This window comes from Chiloscyllium punctatum, chromosome 37 (assembly GCF_047496795.1).
Source record: "Chiloscyllium punctatum isolate Juve2018m chromosome 37, sChiPun1.3, whole genome shotgun sequence".
Lineage (NCBI taxonomy): Eukaryota > Metazoa > Chordata > Chondrichthyes > Orectolobiformes > Hemiscylliidae > Chiloscyllium > Chiloscyllium punctatum.
The window spans coordinates 30,296,438-30,313,240 of NC_092775.1; the positions used below are offsets into that span (position 1 = coordinate 30,296,438).

At 41.4% G+C, this 16,803-nt stretch overlaps 1 protein-coding gene across 1 annotated transcript in view; it reads left to right on the top strand.

Moving 5' to 3' along the window:
- Window positions 1-16,803, top strand: part of atp9a (ATPase phospholipid transporting 9A) — a 183,651-nt gene that overhangs the window by 62,757 nt on the left and 104,091 nt on the right. Inside the window, exons 7-10 of the mRNA XM_072556529.1 lie at window positions 3,168-3,262; window positions 8,168-8,248; window positions 9,184-9,259; window positions 12,704-12,780. Of these exons, the coding sequence (XP_072412630.1) occupies window positions 3,168-3,262; window positions 8,168-8,248; window positions 9,184-9,259; window positions 12,704-12,780 (329 nt within the window). The remainder of the gene's footprint in view (window positions 1-3,167; window positions 3,263-8,167; window positions 8,249-9,183; window positions 9,260-12,703; window positions 12,781-16,803) is intronic.

A 16,803-nucleotide genomic window follows, 5' to 3' on the forward strand; every position in this document is an offset into this window, starting at 1 on the left:
ACGCACTATTCATTTGTATGGTTGGCAAAATTTCTCTTTGGCTTGATGGCAGCCTCTGAATTGTGGAGCAAGCCACTCGTGAGTCTCGTTTTGCCTGTTGTGTGGATTTCTGAGGCAGCTTCCCACTCCAGGGTAATCAGAGGTACACTGGCTACCTTCAGTTCCACATACGGTGGTCACAGGCCCTTTTCATGAGTTTACCCAATATACAGCAATTGATTATTTATCCAATTCTGCATGATAATAGCTGCATAATTTTTATATGTCCTTTTGTAGGCACCAAACTTACATGGTGAGCAGATGGCTAGGGCCCTATTCACATGGCTGCCAATAAGGTTGATGTGGTGTGAAAAACTAAAAATGCCAACTTGTGTACTGACCAGTGAAAATAAGCGCAGGAGATTATAGAAGAAAACCTATTAATAGATGGCAGTACTGATACATGGGTGGAAAGGATCACATTTATTTGCTCTAGTTCATTTATAAACTGCAACTCAGGATGAAATTTTGCAACTGTTTGCAATTAGGTGCATAGCATTCAAACTGTCCCATTTCTGGAAAAATTCACAATTCTTCGTGTTTGCAGGAATTGCATTTTTAATGCATTTTAAGCCTTTTATCATTGTGTGATGTGCCTGTGTAATTCTGAATGGTACAGTTTACAGAACATTATAACAACTTTATAGAGATGAATAGGGTAAATAGACAAAGTCTTTTCCCTGGGGTGGGGGAATCGAGAATTAGAGGGCAGAGGTTTAGGGTGAGAGGGGAAAGATATAAAAGAGACCTAAGAGGCAACGTTTTCACTCAGAGGGTGGTACTGCCAGAGGAAGTGGTGGAGGTTAGTACAATTGTAACATTTAAAAGGCATCCGGATGGTTATATAAATAAGAAGGGTTTGGAGGGATATGGGCCTGGTGCTGGCAGGTGGGACTAGATTGGGTTGGGATATCTGGTCAACGTGGACCGAAGGGTCTGTTTCCATGCTGTACATCTCTGACTCTATCAGTGAACAGTGACCAGAGAGAGCAGTTTTGAAAGAGCTTTAAAAAAGCAGGAGTGAACTCTTGCATCTAGCCCAGCAGTAGGTCATTGGGTTTATTCAAAATATTTGAGCCATCGTGACCCAGGAAGGTGCCAGAACCTTGAATTCTTAGGAATTTTTCTTCACTCTTAAAGTCATAGTCATAAGAGATGTGCAGTATGGAAACAGACCCTTCGGTCCAACCTGTCCATGCTGACCAGATATCCCAACCCAATCTAGTCCCACCTGCCAGCACTCGGCCCATATCCCTCCAAACCCTTCCTATTCATATACCCATCCAAGTACCTTTGAAATGTTGCAACCTAGGTTAGCCTCCTCCACTTCCTCTAACAGCTCATTCCATACATGTACCACCCTCTGCGTGAAAAGATTGCCCCATAGGTCTCTCTTAATCTTTCCCCTCTCACCCTAAACCTATGCCCTCCAGTTCTGGACTCCCTGACCCCAGGGAAGAGATTTTGTCTATTTACTATCCATGCCCCTCATGATTTTACAAACCTCTATCATGTCACCCCTCAGCCTCCGATGGTCCAGGGAAAACCGCCCTAGTGTATTCAATGTCTCCCTATAGCTCCAATCCTCCAACTCTGCAACATCCTTGTAAATCCTTTCTGAACCCTTTCAAGTTTCACAATATCCTTCTGATAGGAAGGATACCAGAATTGCACGCAATATTCCAATAGTGGCCTAACCAATGTCCTGTACAGCCGCAATATGCCCTCCCAACTCCTGTACTCAATACTCTGACCAATAAAGGAAAGCATATCAAACACCTCCCTCACTATCCTATCTACCTGCTTTCTACTTTCAAGGAGCGATGAACTTGCACTCCAAAGTCTCTGTTCAGCAACCTTCCTGAGGACCTTACCATTTAAGTGTGTAAATCCTACTAAGATTTGCTTTCCCAAAATGCAACACCTCACATTTATCCATCTGATCAAGATCCTGTTGTAATCTGAGGTATCTTTCTTCGCTGTCCACTACATCTCCAATTTTGCTGTCATCTGCAAAATTACTCACTATGCCTCTTATGTTCACATTCAAATCACTTGTATAAATCAAAAAAGTAGTGGACCCAGCACCAATCCTTGTGGCACTCCACTGGTATCTTCTTCATTGTTCAACTCAAATGGTCAAGATCAGCTGTCGAGGTAACAAGTAAATTGTTCTCTGATTTGTTCATTCATACCAGTGTCGGTGACTCCAAGTCTTGGTCCTGCAACAGACCCAGAATAACAAGGGAAATACGTTCCATGTCAGCCAGGACTGCATCCCTGCTTACCTACATACATATTACCATACATGAATGCACGCGTGCGCATGCACACACATATGAACACACACACACATACGAACACACACCACACACCCAACTGTGGAGGTGAGTGCCAGAAACCACATCTACTGAACTCCAGTGATTCTGGCAGCAGACCTCATGGCACTGATCTCAATTTAACTTGCCCTTTCAGAGTCATGAGGAAAACAACAGTTTAAATGCACTGCTGTGTCACTGATTGGAGTGCCCAATAGGTAGCGCAGTTAGTGCAGAATTATTTGCTTTTATTACCATCTTGGTGATCTGAAAAATAACATGACCACTACTGCTGTTGTCCTGCTGTCTAGTGTTGTGAACTAGCTGTGCTAATTGACCTCCGGAATGGACCTAACTGCAACAAACCAGTTCTAAATTAGGTTTTCTAAAAATTCCTGGACTCTTCTGTAGCGTCTGCAATGGCAAGGAGGAGATGGAGGAAAGTATTGACTAATCGGTGGGAAGGGTGACATTTAGTTTTAATGTTAACTGTACACTCCTATAAATTCTGTGCCTTGGGTGGGTCTGTGTGACATTCACACAAAAATTCTGAATGTTTCTGACTCCAGTTTAAAAGTGAAATTAAAAACTCAGTTATTTGGATAAGTTTTCTTTGAAAATTGATTTGAAAAATAAGAAGCACTCTGGTTGGTCCCCACTAATTAAAGCTGTGTAGTTTCAACTTGTTTTTGTGAACTTGGATGACGGTGAGAACGATTTGGTAAACTTCCTATTACCTTTGTGGTGGCATTAATGCATCAGTATTATTTTCCTATGTTTTGTACATGAGTTGCCTCCCTTCTTTTCCAGGCTCCTGTTTTATTCGTACAGACCAGCTAGACGGTGAGACTGACTGGAAGATGCGTTTGCCTGTTGGCTGTACTCAGAGATTACCCATAGCAGCTGTAAGTATTGTAGAAACAACCAGGACTGTTCTCCCTTCCCTTCACCAGCAATTTCTCCACAGAGAGGTGGTTGACAGAATTCAGCTTTTATTTTCTAATGATTTCTTGCCTTCTTCTGCCCTGCCTCGAATACAAATGACATGTCAGCAGCAGTGCTTTGCTCTTTCATTGAACGTTGTTGTTATTTTGCTACCAGTGCTTCCCTGAATGTTTTGTTTTTGTTTTTGTTTTTGTTTTTCACCAAACTATATGGCTAGATGTTGGAACAAGTAAGAATACCTCAAGAAGATCACCTTCTATATTGTCATCCATTAGCAGCAACACAACTAATCTTTATCTAAAGATCCTTTTATAATTTGGCCATCTTTAAAACTTTTTAAAATATTTCTGCCTGCATATCAGGAAGACTTGCGGTTTCTGCTGTAAAAATTAACTGACTGCCCCCACTCCCTTTCACATAGCAATCGTGAATGGTTCACTTTACATAACTACAAGGTAATCATCTGCCTGTACGTGATAAACTGCCTTGAGCAGGCACTGTTTGCAATGATGCCACCATTAGCTTGAGTGCCTCTGAGTCTTTAATGGTGGCCAGTGACCTCTGCTTGAATCGTACGCGAGGGTGACCATCACTGGGCTAATCTGTGGTTGCTGCCCATAGTTGTCACTCACTGTATGTCAAAACTGATGCTTTGAGGAGGAATTGGTGTGTGATCAGTGCTCATTGAGCCCCATCAGAGCTTGGGAGATCTGTCCCTTGAATAACTGCAATAATAATGATAAGCCAAATACAGGGGAACCTCGATCATCCAAATGAAATAGGCGGGCACTATTCCATATGGATAATTGATTATTCGGTTAATTGATTAAATGCCTTCCCTTTGGGGCTCAGAGTTTTTAAAGTCTGCTCCCCATTCAGGAGATTGCAACAGTACACAGCGTGCGAGACCCTGCCCCCAACACTGTCCCTGCCCTGTGCAACACCGCCCCCAGCTTGCAAAGCCGCCCCCGCCCCCAACCCCATGCAACACCTCCCCCTGCCCCAACCCTGTGCAACACCACCCCCTCGCCCCGAACCCCGTGCAACCTGTCCCCCTAGCCCCAAACCCCATCCAATGCTGCCCCCTTCTGCGTCTCCGGGCAGCTAGACTGGACACCAACAACAAGACTGCTGCAGTTGCCTTTGTGGGGTGAGTCTCCAAATAGCGTGCGCACATGCACACACAGACACACGCGCGCACACATGCAGTCACAGGCTCACAAACAACTTTTTACTGCAACTTTTTGACAGGTTGCACCTTTGCCCTGGACAGGACAATGTTGGAGAGATTATGTGAACAAGGGGGGGTTTAGAGTATACCCCTGTATAGAACTCCAGGGAAAGTGTGGGGAAAGAGAGCGGGCGGGCAGTAAGTCATTTGGAGACAGTGCCTATTTAATCACAGTAAACAAAAGACGCAATTGCAGTTGGAAATGTCTTTGATGTAATGTTTCCATTGGGATCTTGAGATCTCCTTCGGATAATCGATTTTCGAATAATTGAAGTTCCTCTGTAATGACACACAAAGAGGATGGTTAAAAACCTAGGTTGGTTGGTTATTAAAAGGAGATTAAGGCCATTAGAAACAAAATTCCAGAGTATCATTTTGACAACTGAAATACTGCAGGGATGAAGGGAGGATGGATCAGAGTTAATAATCAGAGAGGAATCTGGAGGACTGTCATAGTAAATGGGATAAGGACCAGCCTGTGGACGGATTTAAACATGATATACACTTTGATGTTGAAACAAAGAAACCCAAATATGTCAGCAAAGATAGAAGTGATGGGTGAGTGAGTTGGTGTTGAGTAGTATGCAGGTAGTAGAATTTTGAATGGGCTAACATTTACAAAACTTAGCCTAGAGAGTACAGAGAGAGTCGAGTCTCAAAGTGGTAAGGTGTCAATGAGAGTTTCAACAATAAATTGAGACATTTCATAATGTTGTAGTGATGCAAGTGAATATCTTTATGATGTAGAGGAGATGGAGTCAAAAGTTCAATCTGGGACAAAATGAAGTACAAGCATTTCAAAATGAATGTGGATGGTGTCAGTAGGATAAATGCAAAGTTTGCGAGTGGGTCAGGAAGCAATGGTTTTGATCTTTTTCAATATTTATCTGGTTGAACTTCCAGTTGGACTAAGTCTTGATGTCAGGCAAATGTGGGTGGAGAGAGGAAATGGAGAGTTCAAGCATTGCAAATGTGAATGCTGACCTTCTGGGCACAGTTTTAACTTAAAAAATAATGGTTTGGTTCCTTCAAAAGTTAAAGCACAAAGCTTTTGAAGCTGAAACTCAACCCACTTTGAACCTAACCACTTCTGATTGGAACAGAGGCAGGACGATGGGCAAGAACCAACCTGTTTGTGAGAAATAAATTCATGGATTAAATAGTAAGATTAGAATGCATGTTTATATTTTACTGGGGCTTCTGGTTTTAGCCTTCTATGACTGACTTTCACAGACGATGGGAAACTCAGCAGCTTAAACAACAGGAGAGAGCCTGAAACATAAGCTTACGTGGGTTCAGAACTACTCATGGATCAGTAGGAGTAGGACTATTTCCTACATACCCATCAAGATAACATGTAAGCACCCCCCACCCCAACTCCAGTATCTGATTCCCAGCCTGCACAAACCATGACTGGACTCCAACCTGTCGTTTTCACACTCCAACCTGCCTAGTTTTGTAGGTTTTCATCCTGTTAAGCAGGAAGACCTCAAACCGATAATGGACGGAAACCCCCACATTAAGGATCCCGACAATTAATTTCTACAGGTCAGTTGAGTTTTTTTCCATATTTCCCAACTCGTCAAAAGCATAGAATTTGACCAAAGGCTGGCTCTGAATGATATCTCTAAGGGACACTGCACAGATATACAGTAAAAATTTGAAAACCGTGCTTTTGACATTGTGAGCCTCTCCTAGTGTGGTATTCTGCTGAAACATCAGTTCAAATATGAAAGAGGCTTAGATTAGATTTGGCTCCCTACAGCGTGGAAACAGGCCCTTCAGTCCAAACCAACCCTCCGAAGAGTAACCCATCCAGACCCATTTCCCTCTGACTAATGTACCTAACACTATGGACAATTCACCTGACCTGCTCATCTTTTGGACTGTGGGAGGAAACCTACACAGAGAGAACACGCAAACTCCACACAGACGGTCTGTCCGAGGTTGGAATTGAAACTGGGACCCTGGTGTTGTGAGGCAGCAGTGCTAACCACTGAGCCACCATGCCGCTGGGGAAATGAAAGATCTTTGCTGTATTCCAATGCTTCTCCTCTGAACTAAGCCTGAACATTTATTCCCAAGCTCAGTCAGGAATCTAGTGAGGGAAAGACCAAAGAGAAAGCATTGGGAAAATAAAGGAGAGTGAATGTATACAGAAAGTGGGAAGCTGGGGTGGGGGTTGGTTGAGACACAGACAGCCTGAGCCCAGGGTAACAAAGTAGGGAGAGGCAGTGGCACAGAGCAACATGCTCAGAGTACTGGAGGTGCATTGGGAGGGCATGAGTTAAAGGAGAGAAGAGCACATTTCTGACCGATAACAGCTCACTTTCTCATGAACATGGGAGCCGCCCAGCTGTAAGACCAAACCTGTTTTAAGGTTCATGTGGAAAGTCAATATGAAGCCTCAAAAAACCCATTTATTCAATTTGTATGAAGCGGATTGGAATTGTATTATTGCTTCCCTAGGTTAGTGCTATCCTCTAAATGATTAATACAGAGTGCCTCAACTGAAACATATGAAGGTGTCAATTTATAAGCAGGAGATTATCTGTGGTTATTTGAGCTGTAATACAGCAGCACATAGAATATACAAAAGGCAGGCATTTTGGCTTCATGTACTTACTGCATATCAGGACATTCCCAAAGTGCTCAACCTACATCTTTCTTCCAACAAACAACCATAAATCTTTTGAGCTCATAAAAAAACTAAATCATGAGTAAATAGACGCGGCATTGAACAGAATCTATAAAGTCAATGAAAATGAATCTGTGCTTATTTCCCATGAGTGAAACTAGTTCAGTTTATCTTCATATGGCACCTGTCCGATTATGGTGCTTTTGTTTTGTTGATGCTAACAACTACCCATTTGTGGTTGAGGTACTTTGTTGCCATCACATGAATCTTAGCCAGAAGAGGCTCTTTTCTGAAACAAGGTGCAGTTTTTTGCACGATACCAATCAGGTACATGCACTCAGCAAGTTTGGCACTGTTACTAAGATCGTGAGACTGAGGATATAGGTCTTCACTGTATGTTCTGCCTTTTTTCTCCCCCCACTCAAACTGGTATGACATAATCAGATTGAGTACCCCAAGCTTTAGTGCATCCTTTAGCATGTAGTCCTGGGTTTTGGAATGAGCCAGTCTGCAGCACTCGGTCAAAGTCAACTCCATGCTGTGGAAGACCAACATGTTTCAAGCAGACCAAAGAGCATCTTTCACCAAATTGGTGGTACTCCAGGCACAGTCCGTGCTTGGGGCAGGTGCCACCGAGGTCCAGTGTGTAAAGGCCACAGTTTAATGTCTTTCTGCTGAGATTAGTTGAGGGTCCATTCAGCTGTTGGGCCCCTCAGTGTCTCAAATATATATGAATAGAGTCTAATACAAGTAAGAAATTGTGTTTGTTGGATTGAGTCAAACTCAAATGTTTGTTTCTTTCTCCATATGCTACTATACAGAACAAAACTGCTTCAGTGACTGTGTATATTTTTATGAAAAAGTATGTTTTTAAAATGAAAAATTATCAGATTGAGTGCCGCTCAGTGCAGGCTCTTGCACTATCTCTAACAGGACCATAACCTAATATAACAGCACACAGATATTGTCCTTACTCGGTTTCATTTTAATCCACAGGATCTGTTACAAATACGATCTTATGTTTATGCAGAAGAACCAAACATTGATATTCACAGTTTTATTGGGACTTTCACTCGGGTGAGTTAGTAAGAATTCAGCATTCCCCTATGTTATAGTAGATCAAATATTATCACCATTCCATTTCAGAATGATTCTACAGGTCATTCTGCTGTAATGCGACAGTTGTGTTCCTCTGCAACCCTGTGCTGTAGAAAATTGCTATATCTGTTCGATAGGTCTTGTTATCCGAACAGCGTCCACAATTCATTGATTGCATTATAGTCAATTTGTGTTAATGAAACACATGTTACACCAGAACGACCTGGATTGAAAGGGTCTTTTCAATTTGTTTTATTTTTCATGAATATATAGGTGTATCTGTTTTGCATTATTACTTTTTTTTTAATGTCAATATCTTCTCCCATTGTCTCCAAGAGATTGGCTCCTCCCTGTGGCACATTCCATTTGGATGGGTCAGTCTCTGAAACCTTATCCAAGTGACTATTATTCATGAGAGTTCCTGAAGTAAATGTATCCTGCTTATTCCACTATGGATTGTAACTGCAGTGAGTGCTCTTCTCTCCAAGTGTTGCAATTCATGCAGTTTGAACAAGGATCACTGGACCCAGACCAAAAGTGGAAAGCTTTCTCAGTTTTGCCCCTTTCCTAATCAAAGGGGCTGCTGATGGTTAACGTGGCCACGGCACCATCCTATTGCGAACAAGTAATTTGGCACACTGAGGATCAAACACATCTTGGTTCAGAGACTTCAGAGAACTGGGGGGTACTCCATTCATTTGGTGATTCTGGCTGGAGTATAGTAAAAATAGTAACTTGGTGAGATACCAGGTGTATTGTCCAACTCAGTATATTCAAACTGAAAAATATATGGTTTTAGTCTTCAGATTGATTTGATAATACTTAGAGTTTTGTTTGGCAATTAGGGAACAGTGATCATTCAATATGTTGCAACTATTGAAATTGAAAGAATAATTCTTCATTTTGTGTTTTAGGAGGATAGTGATCCACCAATTAATGAGAGTTTGAGCATAGAGAATACATTATGGGCCAGTACTGTCATTGCTTCTGGTAAGGTGATTTTCTTCTACCCTTGTGGAACAGATAAGAAATCTATGACTTTCTTGTTTAACAATTTGCTGAAACCACCTGATGTGCCTACCGTCAACTGGGTCTTGCTGTGTAGTGAGTGGGTATTTCAGGAGAAGTTGTCTTTATGACAACATTAGCATGGGCTTTTATTATGTGTTTACTAGTACATGATGTGAATGAATGAAGTAAAAACATGTCACAGTACACAAGGTGTACATTTGTTTTCTTTTAGAAACAAGCAGCAGTTTGCCAAATGGTTTCAGGACGATCATGGTTGTGTTGTTCATTTTTGTAAAATGGCTTTTAGCAGCACTGTGAAGGCCTACCTGGATTTCACAGGTTAGGCTGCTCCTCTAGTCTATGCAGAGTCCTAGAGAGGAACACACACAGGCATGTCCTTTTATATAAGTTGAAACCTGTTGATTTGCTGCCAGCATGGCATCTCACAGGCTAACTAGCTGAAGTGATTCCAGAATGCTAAGTTTGTGTGAGGTGAGACCCATGCAAATGCTGGTGGTGTTCGTAATGAAAATAGCAGCATGACTGAAGAGCAGGAGTAGGCCACTTGTCCCCGGATCCTGTTCAGCCATTCAATAAGATCATAGTTGATCTGATTATTCGAAATTCCCAAGTATCCCTTCACATCTTTGCCTATCACATCTACCTTAAAAATATTAAGACTTTTCTTTGTTTTGCTACCTTCTGAGAGAGAGAGTTCCAAAGATTCATGGCCGGCTGAGAGAAAACCGAACTCCTCAACTCTGCCTTAAGTGGGAGATCTCTTATTTTTAAACTTCATGTCTTAGTTGTAGTTTAGAGTCCAGTCACCCTTCCTCAGAAGAAGGATCATTGGACCCAAAATGTTAACTCTGCTTTCTCTCCACTGATGCTGCCAGACCTGCTGAGTTTCTCCAGCTCTTACTGTTTTTGTTTCAGATTTCCCACATCAACAGTTCTTTGTTTTGTTTTACCCTTCATTCTGTATTCTTCTGCTATTCTTCCTTTCCACATCCACCCTGTCAAAACCCCTCACAATCCTGGATGTTTCAGAGAAATTGCTCCTATTTTTTCTGAACTCTAGTGGAAGAGGTTTGAGAGGAGACTTAATTGAGACATGATGATCAGAGGTTTGGATAGGATGGACAGTAAAAGCCTTTTTTCCTCTGTTGGTGATGACTAGTATGAGAGAACATAGCTTTAAATTGAGGGGTGTTAGATATAGGACAGATGTCAAAGGTCATCTCTTTACTCAGAGTAATAGGGGCATGAAACACACTGGCTGCAACAGGATTAGACTTGCCAACTTTAAGGACATTTAAATGATCATTGGATAAACATGTGGATGAAAATGGAACAGTGTAGGATAGATGGGCTTCAGATTGATTCCAAAGGTCGGCACAACATTGAAGGCCAAAGGACCTGTACTGCATTGTAATGTTTTATGTTCTATGATACAAGCATAGGTTGTCTGATATTTCATCTTAAGATAGCCTATCTGATCCAGGTACTGGTCTAGTAAACCTTCTTTGAATTGAAGCAGCGAGGTGGGTCCTTTCCAGAGAGTGTTGTTGCATTCTCCCAGATAAAATGTGAACCAGTTATCCTGTGCCTTTTGCAAACAGATGAAAGTTTACAAAGATGGAAAGTTGAGTTGCAGCATTCTGACCAGTGAAAGTATCATCTCAGCAATTCCTGTGGACAGAGCCCACTGCACTGCTGTCCCAGTCTCTTCCCTCCAACCAAAACATTTTTTTTGTCGGGATGTGTGTACATGTCATGGGGAAATTTTATAAGTGGGTTAGCGTCTTAACTAGTAGAGTTATATATCATAATTGTTGATCTGTAGTTAGAATCACTTTATTTGTCATAAATAGTATGTTTATTTCATACATAAACCTGGTCCATACATTATTTCAACCTGAGTCTGAAAGACTAGTAAATTGTGAATTTTATATACTTTTATGCAATCTTTAAGTTTTGTGATGACTCTGGGAGTAGAGGGACTGGTTTTTAGCTTGCTCCCTAGTGAGGTGTTACATCATCAGCAGCTTACTCATTGAGTTAGATAACAGGATGAGATTGAACTGAGAGTTGAGAAGAAGCATAAATCAGGAACATGTTGCCATCCTTGATATTCTCAGTGACTCATATCCGATAGGCTTTGCTGCAGCTAGCTATTGTATTTGTAAATTCACTTCATACTACTGTGTTTGGTGTTTCATCAGTGGCACAAGCAGTTTAACTTCAACATAACCTGAAACTTTTCAGCTTATACGTATTTAAATAAATATTTTATTAATTTAGCTACTGGATATCACTTTTACCTTGCCGTACATCTTTGCCCAGTATGTTTTGTATATACTGCTTTCTGACACATTGTGTTCAAGGGGAAATACCATTGTTACTGTTTTTTTAAACTATACTGTTTGCTTTCCACTGTGTATATTTTGTGGCCCATGGAGAGAGCTTTTTGCTGGACCCCTCAAGTAGCCATTGTACATGCCTCTCCCACAACTTGCCCAGCATGTATTCCAGTTAATAATCATCCCACCGATATTTTGTAAACTATATGGTGTATAGCCCTAAAATAATATAATACAGCCCAGTGTCAAAACTATGTTAACAAAATGTCAAAGTTTGGCTCTTAATAATGACCTTCTATTCTCTTGAAGCGTGACTGTGTTGAAAAACAATGCTGGCTGTATATTTCCCCAATACATAGTTGTTAAGTTGTAAGGTCAAATGTGATCGAGCAATTGGGTAATTACTCCATTCTGATTTACAAATGCTGAAATGCCTCTTTGTTCAAATTGCCATGTGTGGATTGCTGGTGCAGTGAAGTCTGTAGGACTTTCCTTTTCTGAAGCAAACTGAGAATCCCTGGGATTGGAATTTTGTGAAAGTAATGCTGATCTGTTTTATCCACTCCAAGTTCCCCTTTCCCTTGCTGTATATTTTCATTTTTATTCCCCCATCCTGCCTCTCCCTTTTATACTTGCCATCTTTTTACCTTTTTCCAATCTCAGGATCTTTATAGCCAACTGAAACATCCTTACTGCTGTCAGCTGAAACCAGTTTACTTCACAAAGGTCGTTGATCGACTCTAAGTCTTTTGTAAAAACAAATAAATCAGATGTTGGAGATTGGAAATAAAATAGAAAGTAATGGAAATACACAGCAATATCTCCAGAATGCGATATGGAGCTAACATTTTGAGCATAAAATCCTTGGGACATTTCTATCTTGCCTAATATTGTACAATGTGAATGTTCACATGCACTTATGAAAAGCAAAATACATCATGTTGGCCATTATAGTATCTACTGAACCTGTGGAACAGACTGATTTTAATCAGTTCTTTAGAACAAAATGTATTTCTGCCTCTCGCTTACTTGTGTTTTATTGATGTAATCTGTTTCCCAGGTACTGCAGTGGGTGTTGTTATCTACACAGGCAAAGAGATGAGAAGTGTTATGAATACCTCTCACCCAAAAAGCAAGGTACAGTTTGAAAATCTTGGTGTAGAACAAATTTAGCAACAAGTCCCATGTTTGTTTCTCCTTGTAAATCTCCATCCATTGCAAATTACTGGGAGAATTTTTTAATGTTCATATTTTCTGTGAAATTGTATTTCATGTATATTTTAGATTTCCCTAACAACTAGTACAGGGAGCCATTTCTCATATGTTTTTGATGATTTCTAAACACCAGTATTTAGAAAAGGTTTCACCGTATTTATGCAAAGTTTTAATGATTTTATTTTTGTTGATTTGATAGAATGTGTAAATACTGAAAGATAAAATTAAGCCATCAGAGGTATACTCTGTAGTGATGTCAGTGACATTTTAAAATAAAACCATGAGCTGAAAGCTGAGTGACTTCTCAGCTGCCAGAGATATTCCCATTTCTCAAGAAGCCAAGGACTGGGTTGGCAGGAATACCAACCCATTAAAATCTCATGGGCTTTATCTATTGGCTGTACAGCTTTCGAAAAGATATCTGTGTAGTCTCGATGGGGAATGCATGCTAATATATAAAGTTTACTGTGGATTGGGATAGATGAGAATTTGTGGACTCCTGTTCAAATTCAGCTTAGAGTTTCTATGTCTGCTAGCAGGAAGGGTCCTTTTGGGGAAATGAATTGTGAGCAGCTTAAAACAGCTCCTAATGGGAAAAGGTGCATCCAAACCCAGATTGTTCATTTCACTTACACAAGGTGCAGGATGTCAGACATCGCTACTGTTCAGGATGCTGTCCAGAAGTCTGGGCTAAGGTGCATTGCAGAAATTGGATAGAGGGACTTTCACTTTGCGTAGATGTCTTGTGTTTAATATTGGGCATTCTACGTTAAGTTGGAGTTCTTAAAACCATTCACATTCCACTGTTCAGTAATAATTACCTCTAACTTGGTGAGCACAGAATTTTAAACAAATCTCACCAAACAATTGCTTGGTAGTACAGAACTTAAACATTACTAACAAGAAACATGAAGTCAAAGTTTTCATCTTGCACTCATTAAGAGTGATATTTCCAGAAAACCAACTTCAAGAAGAATTTATGTAGCTTGAGAAAAGATTGATGACTTGTTGGATTATGAATGGCATGGAGATACAACCAGGCAAGTTGGCTATGATTGTTCATGGCATTTCCATTGGAACATATTTGGGTTTAGCACTCTGCATTGCCTTGTACTCAGTTAAAAAGGTACATTTCATCGACTTGTTCCTTTTGCACTGTCCACATGTTACAATGAAATTGATTTCAATCATAGAGCTGTACTGCACAGCATGGAAACAGACCCTCCTGTTGACCAAGTATCCTACACTAATCTAGTCACATATCGCTCTATGCCCTTCTTATTCATATAACCATCCAGATGCCTTTTAAATGCTGCAATTGTACCAGCCTCCACCACTTTCTCCAGCAGCTCATTCCTCTGCGTAAAAAAAAAGCCCCTCGGGTCCCTTTTAAATCTTTCCCCTCTCCCCTTAAACCTATGCCCTCTGGTTTTGGAGTCTCCCACCCCTGGGAAAAGATTTTGTCTACTCATAGTATCCATGCCCCTTATGATTTTATAAACCTCTAAGGTCATGCCTCAGCCTCTGACGCTCCAGGGAAAATAGCCCCAACCTAATCGGCTTATCCCTCTAGCTCAAACCCTCTGACCCCGGCAACATCCTTGTGAATCGTTTCTGAACCCTTCCAAGTTTTACAACATTCTTCCTATAGGAAGGAGATCAGAATTGCACTCAGTATTCCAAAAGTGGCCTAACCAATGGCTGTACAGCCACGACATGACCTCCCAACTCCTATACTCAATGCACTGACCAATAAAGGCAACTGTAACAAACACCTTCTTCACTATCCTATCTTCCTGCGACTCCACTTTCAAGGAGCTATGAACCTGCACTCCAAGATCTCTTTGTTCAGCAACACTCCCTAGGACCTTACCATTAAGTGTATAAGTCCTGCTAAGATTTGCTTTCCCAAAATGCAGCACCTCGTATTTACCTAAATTAAACTCCATCTGCCACCCCTCAGGCTTTGGCCCATCTGATCAAGATCCTGTTGTAATCTTCTTCGCTGTCCACAACACCTCCAATTTTGGTGCCATCTACGAACTTACTAACTATACCTCTTATGTTCACATCCATAGTGGGTTAGCACTGCTGCCTCACAGCGCCAGAGACCCGGGTTCAATTCCTGCCTCAGGCGACTGTGTGGAGTTTGCACATTCTCCCCGTGTCTGTGTGGGTTTCCTCCGGGTGCTCCGGTTTCCTTCCACAGTCCAAAGATGTGCAGGTCAGGTGAATTGGCCATGCTAAATTGCCCATAGTGTTAGGTGAAGGGGTAAATGTAGGGGTATTGGTGGGTTGTGCTTCAGCGGGTCGGTGTGGACTTGTTGGGCCGAAGGGCTTGTTTCCACACTGCAAGTAATCTAATCTAAATCTTTTAAAAAAAAAAGCAGTGGAGCCAACAATGATCCATGTGACACACCACTGATCCCAGGCCTCCAGTCTGAAAAGCACCCCTCCACCACCACCTTCTGTCTTCTACCTTCGAGCCAATTCTGTATCCAACTGGCTAGTTTTCCCTGTATCCCGTGTGATCTAACCTTGCTAACTAGTTTACCACATGCAATCTTGTCAAATGCTTTACTGAAGTCCACATATATCACCTTCATCTCCTCCCCCACTCACCCATTGTACTCTATGCTACTCTCTCCCCACCCCCACCCTCCTCTAGCTTATCTCTCCACGCTTCAGGCTCACTGCCTTTATTCCTGATGAAGGGCTTTTGCCCGAAACGTCAATTTCGCTGCTCGTTGGATGCTGCCTGAACTCCTGTGCTCTTCCAGCACCACTAATCCAGTATTTGGTTTCCAGCATCTGCAGTTATTGTTTTTACCTCCATATAGATCATGTCCACCACTCTGCCCTCCTCAGTCCTCTTTGTTACTACTTCAAAAAACTCAATCAAATTTGTGAGACATGATTTTCCACAACAAAACCTTGTTGATTATCCCTAATCAGCCTTTGCCTTTCCAAATACACATACATCCTGTCCCTCAGGATTCAGTCCATAACTTGCCCACGATAACAAAGTGAGGAAATGCTGTGGAAACCAAGCAATTCTGGCATCATCTGCAGAGAGAAACCGAGCTAGTGTTTTGAGTCCAGTTTGATTCTTCTTTATATTGAAGGGGGTTGGCAAAGCATTCCGTTTATGCTGCAGAAATAGTTTAAAATATAGCTGATGTCGCTGTGAATAGCACACAACATTTCTGATCCATGTGTTTTAAATAGACGTGATATCCCATCATACAAGCTAAAAATAACTAATGTTAAGCAACTTTTCCTGCTTCTAAATCTTTTTAAGAGTTTATTCCTCACGTAGGGAGGAGCACCAGTTAACTTTGGCCTAATGCCTTTTCTCATATATTCACCACAAGGTGGCAGCAGGAAGAGCACCAAATCTGCTCCTCTGCATGGGACTGAAACCAGGATTATGGTGCTGGAAGAGCACAGCAGTTCAGGCAGCATCCAAGTAGCTTCGAAATCGGCGTTTCAGGCAAAAGCCCTTCATCAGGAATAAAAATGAAGGGCTTTTGCCCAAAACGTCAATTTTGCTGCTCCTCGGATGCTGCCTGAACTGCTGTGCTCTTCCAGCACCACAATCCAAAATCTGGTTTCCAGCATCTGCAGTCATTGTCTTTACCTAGTTGGTTTTAACCAGTGATATCTATCAGTCTAACTCAGAACCAGGAATTATGTCAACAAAGAAATTACACCAAAACATGGACACTTTGGTGTCTCTTGTTGGTTGGCAACTTTGCCTATTGTAGCCATATCTCTGAAATAAAATTCTTGATCACAGGCAAGATAGCTGCCACTTCTCAATCGATAAAAAACAGTGAATGCATGTCACATTTTTCACATCAAAATATTTTTCTGGAGAAAATGGGCTGGAGAGCTAAATTTATGAATCTACATGCAAAGTAGAACTTTTGTTGATTTTAATTT